Source organism: Salvia splendens, chromosome 10 (genome assembly GCF_004379255.2).
Source record: "Salvia splendens isolate huo1 chromosome 10, SspV2, whole genome shotgun sequence".
Lineage (NCBI taxonomy): Eukaryota > Viridiplantae > Streptophyta > Magnoliopsida > Lamiales > Lamiaceae > Salvia > Salvia splendens.
The window spans coordinates 13136837-13145686 of NC_056041.1; the positions used below are offsets into that span (position 1 = coordinate 13136837).

Consider the following 8850-nt stretch of genomic DNA (forward strand, 5'->3'; position numbering starts at 1 on the left):
AATAGTGTTGATTCAAAACTCCATTGGATAAATGATCGAATTATTTTATAAGATGCATTAGTAGTATTTTTAAAAGTTGGGTATAAATCCACAAGAGAGTTATATGGTAATGGAGTAGTTCAAACACTTCAAAGCACATATCAAAACAATCGATGAGTTATATTTAGGTTAGGGAGTCAAATACTCTTTTATAAAAAAAAATTGTCACAAAATTTAATGTGAGTAGTAATTTAAAAACATATAATGACAAATATTAGGTGACAAACTAAATGATGAGTAATTTTTAGTGGACAGATAGACTATTTTTTATATTCAAGTGACTTTCCCTTTTTACACCGTAATAAATATGGCCGTTATAGGCGTGTCATCTTGTGTGAATTAAATTCATATACCTTATGTTTGGATTATTATTGTAGACATATATACAAGTGATGTATACGATTGCGACCACCAAATAAAACAAGACTAGATAAGTTTTGACATAGTTCCAAATGTAATTGCTAAATGATTAAATTAATTGCTCGCTATAATTCACGAGTGCTAACTGCATAAGAACAACAAATGCAGTATGCATCAATTCTCAATTTTTATGGGATCCAATGCTAAATAAAAGTAAACACTCATTTAATTAAATACTATTGAATTTTGACAAGTCTATTACGTTTCTTCTTGGTCCCAAGCCATTGCATTTATGCATTCAATTTATAAACATAACTTTGATGCTCGTGCAATTTCTACAGCTTCAATGAAAGTAGCTAGTAAGATTAACGCATCAGCCAAAGTTTACACATCTCATTTCATAAAACAACATACAAGCATTAGATCAAACGCAAACAACTGCTCAAAAACTGCACCAACTTCGTGCCATCGACTTAATTTTGTTGAGAATTCACCAACACGGTGCGCATCTGCATCAGTCTAGGCTAGACCCGAGTGCAAATATCCACAGCAGTTATTCATAGAAAAAAACGCGGTAAGATTAGTCATTCTGCAGCAACTCATTACAGAAGGCGCCTCGTGAAGTTTCTTGTAGTCCCGTGGTATGTCCGAACCAGCAACCCCACTCCCACCCCAACTCCGAGGCAGATCCCAAGGCCGATTCCAACTCCTACCCTTACACCGGCATTGAACCACGATAACTCCCCATCTTCGCCCTCTAAATATTCCATACCATAATAGGCGCTGCTGTGCCCTTCCTCTTCTTGCCTATAATCTTGAAAGTTCCTCAGCTGAAGAATTATTGCAAAGAAAAAGAGATCACACACAATTCACAAAGAGTTGAATAAACATTCATTCGCTTTTGGGTTTCATCATTATAGGGAGATGAATATCAAATTACTCCGTACAGAGAGGTTGGCATTTTCCTCGTCTCACTTGCTAAAACGTTGAGTAGATTTGGCCAATGGAGTTTGAGGATTCTAAAACCTTCTGCATTAAGTGTGGGGAAGTCTATCATATGGAAATACTTCTAAGTCATGGATCATGCATAGAAAGCTTTCTTGAATCAAGATGATGAGAATCATATAGGTAGGAGTTTTGATTCTTTTTAGCAGAGTTATGTGTCACAGAGATATTTAAAAAATCAATTCGGCCATACATTTCTCTGCACTCTGCACCCTCTTAACCGCACTAGGCGAGCTCTAAGTTCCTATGGATTCGGGGAATTGGAGGAGGAAACCAGAGGATAAACAAAGTCGATAAGGTGCTTAAGTTCAAAAAATGTGTTCATCTAATGATTAATGAATCAGAATATGCTATTATCCACTTCTGGTCCTCTTGAAATTTGCAACATCTCACACTATATATAAAGAAGTGGTCACACACAGAGTGCATAGAAACCTGTGCCAGCCTCTAGCAATCCAGGATATGGTTTAATATATTGCCAAAATTTATGCAAGTCAACAACAGCACCCCATTTTAATGTAGCAATCAAACAGATGGATGCATCACAAAGTGCTAAGGTAAAAAATGAGAAGATCAATACCGGCATTGTGAGCGTGGACGAACCCTCTTTATGGCTAAACGCCATCTCATATTCTGGTATAGCTTCCAGCATCCCTTTCCTCATCTGCTTCCTCCTGTGGTGGCTGAAGTGCAAAGTCTGAGTCAGTATTATAGGACTACCCGAGAAGCTACCGGCCACATAAACTTCAACAGCCGGTGCACACGCATTCTGGTTCCCTTTGAGAAATCCAGTGCCTGCAACTAAATCCGACTCACAACTCATGCTCCAAATCTGCCCCTGATGCCTATGCTCCCCTAAAGATCCATTGCTATGGCAAAGCTCTAACCTACCCATTAGCACGAGCACATTCTCACGGAAGACCTCAAACTTCACACTCCCCGTCACCCTAATGCTGTCCGTGCTCACAAACGTGATCATTTCGGACTGCTTATCCAGCCTGTCCCTTTTCAACAGGGTGGACACACCATCAGAGTATATGCTAGTCCTCACACCATTCACCTCTAGGAGAGTGTCGCGATTCAATGGGACGTGATTTAGCGTGAGGAGCTCGGGCATTGAGTCATCATCAACAACACATTTGCTCACTCTAACATAGAACACTCTCAAATCAAGCCACTGCACACTACTATGCTGGTAGGGGGGGTGCCTCGTGACGGTGTGGTGGCCGTTTTCATGTAGCTCCTCATAGGAATCCCCCATTTCTCTAAGAGAAATCAGCATCTCCTCTCCATTGACATCCATGATTTAGATAGTGAAGTTATGGAAAGTGATGGGCTATATCAGTGAGATAAACCTGAAAACATGACAGAACGGCAGTGTGAAAGCGATCCACAAGAAGAGTTCCACACATTTCAAGAACACACACACACCAGAAAAGAAAATAAATTTCAATCAAATAGAGAATAAAACCAGCAATTACTCCTACAAAATGGAAAAACTTAAGAAATTAGGCAACAAATACAAGGAAGCACAACCAAATTAGGGTAAAGAAATGAAAAGTTGAGCAAATTCTATCAATAAAACAGTGCAAGTTATGCAATGATAATCAATTGGAAAAGAAAATCGAGATAATAGGACATGGATTGCAGTGCACTACATTATCCGGATTAAGAAACCAACACATAAATAACGATAGCAAAATAAAAAAATTGAGAGTGAAAATTACGAGTTGAATAATTGGTGCGCGGTTGGCTTTATTAAGCTGAAACTAGAGTTAAAAAATGAATACTAGAAAATTGATGAGCATGAGACGGTGATGGAGGAGGAATGGAATAAAAAGCAGCAAAAATTGAGATTGGACCTCGGCAGCGAGGGAACGAAAAAACAGAAATTAATACGCAAACAAAGAAGAAAAAAACGAGTATATGAATGAGTAAAATACATAATATTGTGATTGATTGATGCCTAAAGAGACAAATTCTGCCCCCCACCTCCACGCTCAGGAGATACACCCGGAGTCATATCCATTATCAGTACCATGCAAATTAAATAGACGATGGATATTTTATTTTTAATTTTTAATTGGGTATGGCCTGGCCTTTGCAATAGATTAAATTCATACCGCCGAATATCTAATTGGGGAAGAAAACAAACACCCGAATCATGACAACATAAATAGTGTAGTAGCACGATTTAGCGCTACAAAGTGCATACGTTGACAATACAATACACATACTCCGTACTTGATTGTTTTAACATTTATTCTAACATCATCATAGAATTGATGAATTTAATTTTACATTGAAATCCAATCAAATAAAGTGAATTTGACAAAACAATATTAATTTGAGAAAAGGTAAATTACTATGATAAATAACTATGTTTCAAAGGATGCGAACAATGTGTTCGATAGTTTTGCAGGCTTTCCTCAAAGATTAGACTTGTAAACGTAATGATTTACGCTATATATGAATGATAAGTTAGCATCCACATCTGTGCTCTTGCCAATAAGCCAAAAATTGGGATTAAGAAATGAAAAAATGAGCTAAAAAGGTGAGTGATGAATTGAAAAGAAAGTGAATGCATAGGTGCTTGAAATCGCGCGGTTTATTCTCTGTAAACCCTAATTAGTTTTAAATATTATTTGTAAAATTGAAGAATTATTATTTTAAAAAAAGTTACATTTATTAATCAAAATTCACTAATCCAGTTAAAATCGCGCTTAATTGACGCTAAAAAAGGATGACTCCGGTGACGTTTACATTTGTTTGAGACCTAATTTTCAAAAAATAAATGTTCAGGACCAACTTCGTAAAATAGTAGTAATATGTTTATCATCAAATATGTACTATAGTCTTATACAAATCATACTTATACTGAATTTGTGTTTCATTTTAGTGTATTTGGTTATTTTTGTTTAGATGTGGCTAAATTGTGGGGTACAAAGTGTTTCATTATTATCTCATGCTAGTACAAAAATGTTTAAGTAGTAGTATATTATATTGGTACAATTTTTTTTATCATGATTTCATATTTTGTATATGACGTATGTAAAGAGTTAACGACAGTTCAAATACATACTATAACATAATTGAAATATGAACGGAACTTTCTATATAATTTATACACACTTCGTATATTCTGTACCAATATGAAATATTTTGTTCATATAATCACGCAAGACTTATGGCCTATTGCAATGCAAAATTTTTGGTGCAAATTTGGAAGGCACTTACCTCAAATAAAACATTAAGAAATTTAAAAGGCGCATTCACTTACCCTATAATCTATATAGCACATAAGTGTAATAATTTATCGATGAATTGATCTATATTTAAAATTTCAAAATATTCGAAAGGTTAAAAACATCAACTAAAATAATTAATGTACTAAACTACCAACATTGGTTTATAAAAAATATATAAACCATCAAATATAATTTAAAATCGTTAAATTTTGATAATTGATCAAAAGAGTAACTTGCCGGAATAGTAATTTTTGTGTTTAATTACGATAAACGTTTTTTGCGATACTTTTTTGATAATTTAGTTTTGGAAAATGCATCCCATGGCATTTTTAATAAATTTACTGATAAGTCATTTATACAATAAACGTTTATTTGCGATACTTTTTTGATAAAATAATTAATTATTTAAATAATCAAAATGTTCATTTTAGATATAAACCGATAACATTTTACTAACAATTGACCAATTTCGTCACATATAAATATTGAATAACTCTAGAAACGCATTAGCCTTAGCGGACAGCGTCACTTCACTTTCTGATCGCGAATTTGGGAACGAAATCTGCAACTGAGAGGAAATGGCATCCATCTTAGCTCGGAAATCCATATCTGCTCTTCGCGCTCGTCAGCTTGTAAGCCTATTTTCCCAATTTCTCATCCAATTCATGTTTATTTTTCTGTATTTCCCACGATTCATGGTGTTTCGTACTGTAAATTCAGATTTCAATTTTAATGCGGGGTTTTTTTGGACTCGCGACGCCATTTTCAGTAGTACTAGGTTTAAATCGACCAAATGCATATTAGACCCTCACAAATCATCTGTTTCCAATCGTCTAGGGTTTGTTCGTCTTTCAGTCTCGCTTCTCAATAATGATTGAATAGTTATAAGATTATCTTCTTTTAGAGAATTCGTCATGAAAATTGCCGGATTATTTTTTTCGTCCAAAATTTTTATTTGCCATTCTTCGAAGGTCGTTTTGCTTGTTGGTTCATTTCTTTGTATCCCATGAACAATGTTTGCCGCCTTCTCTTTGGTTGTGCAAACTGTTTAATCATTATTTTTCAGTTCACTTGTTATTTTTGTAATGTTTTGATCAATAGTTGAACTTTTGGTTGGTGTTGTTGTTCCTAAATTGTAGGCTCTGTCAGGGCAAGCATTACAGGGCTCTGCTCGTGTCGGGATTATATGCCCTGAGCGCACATTTTCCTCAAAGCATGCGTTCTCTAATGACAAAGGTTTGCAGACTCTCCTAGATACATCTCTTTCTTCATTATCAGTTTTTACAGAGTTTCGTGGTGCTTATGAAGTAGAGTTTGATTATCTACTCCGCAGAGAATGCAATCTGCGCACTAAACTTTGTTAAGAACTGGCCTGTATGACCCCTAAATCCTAATAATGGAAAATTTACCACAAGTTAAGTGTTTAACTTGCAGGCGAATAAAGAAGGCTTTCATGCCTTTTTCTCAGTACAAAATAAACTAGAACCCGGTTGCTCTCTTGTATTCATGCCAAAATATGTTGGTTTGTTGTTAAGACCACAAAGTTCCATGTGTGCTGTCACACAACAAATTTTTGGCCACAATGTAAATGGCTGCGAATGCAATTAATTTTACAAAAAAAATTGCAGCATTGATTGGATTGCAATTGGAAAATTTTAGGAGCATATGTATAATAGTGTTAGATAAAGTTATGCCATCGACTTCAATATATTAGGTAAGTTATTCCTCATTGCATCAAGTGTGGAAGTGGCAAGTGCCTTGTTGCCTAGGCACATCAGGTGAAGTGCTCAAAAGCCTCAGCGATTTGCCCATTGAAAAGCACAATGAATTTTGTGGGGGCACACAGTTGAGGCGAGCTTCTCTGTGCAGCCGCAGCAACAACATTTTCTTCTTCTCTTCTTTGAATTCTTTCATTTCTTTCTGTTTTTGTTCTTCTATGCTAGTTTTCATATCATCTTTTCCCCTTAGTAACAATAATGGGCGAAGATGAATTGAATTTCTTTCTACGACTTTTAGATACCATGAGCAACTATTTAGATTCTGGAAATATTGTGAATGCCAACATTCCTTGTATATAATTCTCTGCTTCTTGTTTACTTTAGATGATGAAGAAAGAGAGAAGCTTGCAAGGGAGATATCTAAAGATTGGAGTACTGGTACATGAGTTTCCATGCATTATTCATTTGGCTGCATTTCACTCATCTGCATTCTGTATCCGAATGTGTGACCTTATCCTTTTCTGGTGCCATCCCATAGTTTTTGACAGGAGCATAAACACGTTATTCCTCACTGAAATGGTTAGAGGTCTGATGTTGACACTCAAGTACTTCTTTGAACCGAAAGTCACAGTATGTGTACATTTTTTTTTTCTCATTGTTCCTATTTTATATTTATCTGGATGAGTTCAGTTATCGGATGAACGTTTGGTATGTCACTACCTGATGAATGATTAATTTTCTGATATTTTACTGTTGTGCAGATTAACTATCCTTTCGAGAAGGGTCCTCTAAGTCCCCGCTTTCGTGGAGAACATGCTTTGCGACGTTATTCAACTGGAGAGGAGCGTTGCATTGCTTGTAAACTATGTGAAGCTGTAAGGATCCGATTTTTTACTCTGATTTTGCCTCAGGTTATATTACTAACTGCTGCAGTAAAAATTCAAATGCTTTATTATTATATGCAGCTTTTTTTTATTACCCTTGAGATGCTCCAATGGGTTTGTCTACATGTATTTTATCCTTCAAACCTTATTACATCATAATTTTGCTGAACTACTTCGTTAAGGCATAGAAATCTCTCTTGGGATGGGTATACTTTTGCTTGTCTGTGTTGGCTATCTATGTGTCTTGTCCAGCAAGCTCTACTTAATGCCCTTATATGTCTTCCTTTACAGATCTGCCCTGCTCAAGCAATCACCATTGAAGCTGAGGCGCGTGAAGATGGGAGCAGAAGGACTACAAGGTTATTGAGTTCACCTCGAATCACTTTATCAGGGATTTAGCTCCTTCATCCATATGCTATCTTCTTAACTACTGTAATGACAGGTATGACATTGACATGACCAAGTGCATATATTGTGGTTTCTGCCAAGAAGCATGCCCTGTTGATGCCATCGTTGAAGGACCCAACTTTGAATTCGCTACTGAGACTCACGAGGTTGCTACCAATATCTGCACCTATGCCACATTAGTATGTCAACTGAGGAAATGTATGCACTAACTTCAAATTTTGTACGTCATAGGAACTTCTCTACGACAAGGAGAAGCTGCTAGAAAATGGTGACCGGTGGGAAACTGAGATTGCGGAGAACCTCCGTTCTGAAAGCCTATACCGTTGAGGAGTGGATCGGCCTCAACACCTGCAAAAAGCGTGGAGTTTGAACTCTTAATTTCTGAAACCTTTAAATAAAGGGATAATTTTGTTTATGCACCCCCTCTTGTAGCCTGATTCTTTTTCACTAGAAGGGCAAGTAAACAAAGTATTGATACAGGCGCTATTTTTGCTTCGTGTATCACTTTTGCTATATTGCTTCTACCTACACTATCGTATTCGGACAACAAACTTCGCCTCGTGTTATATCTTTTGTTGGATGGCTTTTGTAGATGAAGTTTAAGTTGATTTGTTTTTATGATTTTAGCAATCGAAAATGAAGAAGTATTGTGTGTGTATGGATTTATAGTTAATGATTATGAGCTAGAGAAGTCCTACTTATTTAGTAAAACAACATATTTAGATGATGGGCATCCATGATAACTAGGGCTGGGGAAAAATATCGAAAAAATGATATATCGCTTGTATCGTATTGAAAAATATCGAAAAATTACCGAATTTTCGGTATATCGTAATTTTCGATACGATATCGTATCGTAAGTTTTCGGTACGATAACGATATGAATTTCCTTATATTGCGATATATCGTTTTATATTGAATATACGATATATATATATATATATATATATATATATATATATATATATATATATATAGGGTTGTGATCAATTGAGATTTTTTAGCCTAATTGAGAATTGAGATGCATTATAAGCCACTCATTTTTATTAAATGAGTGGTCCAGAATTTGCCACATGGAAAATATTTTTACATTAATTAATTGTGAAAGGGCATATTTGTAATTTCATCATATATTTTATTTAATAAATATTTTTTTTATTTTTTTAAAAAAAATTATTTTTTTTCGAT

General features: G+C 35.5%; 2 protein-coding genes across 3 annotated transcripts; one reads left to right on the forward strand and one right to left on the reverse strand.

Annotated features, from left to right (window-relative positions):
* Positions 1 to 763: 763 nt before the first annotated feature.
* Positions 764 to 3466, reverse strand: LOC121751136 (uncharacterized protein At1g01500-like). 2 transcript variants are annotated; one of them, XM_042145855.1, is made up of 3 exons: positions 3348 to 3466; positions 1985 to 2759; positions 764 to 1229 (listed from the first exon to the last, which is right to left on the reverse strand). In XM_042145855.1, exons 2-3 carry the CDS (start codon positions 2705 to 2707, stop codon positions 1002 to 1004), a joined length of 951 nt encoding a protein of 316 aa, XP_042001789.1. In that variant the 5' UTR covers positions 2708 to 2759; positions 3348 to 3466; the 3' UTR covers positions 764 to 1001. The 2 variants fall into 2 exon arrangements, with proteins under 2 accessions (XP_042001789.1, XP_042001788.1); XM_042145854.1 differs by lacking the exon at positions 3348 to 3466 and adding an exon at positions 3132 to 3270.
* Positions 3467 to 5128: 1662 nt separating this feature from the next.
* On the forward strand, positions 5129 to 8228 carry LOC121753203 (NADH dehydrogenase [ubiquinone] iron-sulfur protein 8, mitochondrial-like). Its single transcript, XM_042148409.1, has 8 exons — positions 5129 to 5284; positions 5792 to 5888; positions 6755 to 6808; positions 6909 to 7000; positions 7132 to 7245; positions 7546 to 7613; positions 7697 to 7808; positions 7894 to 8228. The coding sequence occupies exons 1-8, from the start codon at positions 5231 to 5233 to the stop codon at positions 7987 to 7989; spliced, it is 687 nt and encodes a 228-aa protein (XP_042004343.1). The 5' UTR covers positions 5129 to 5230; the 3' UTR covers positions 7990 to 8228.
* Positions 8229 to 8850: the final 622 nt, after the last annotated feature.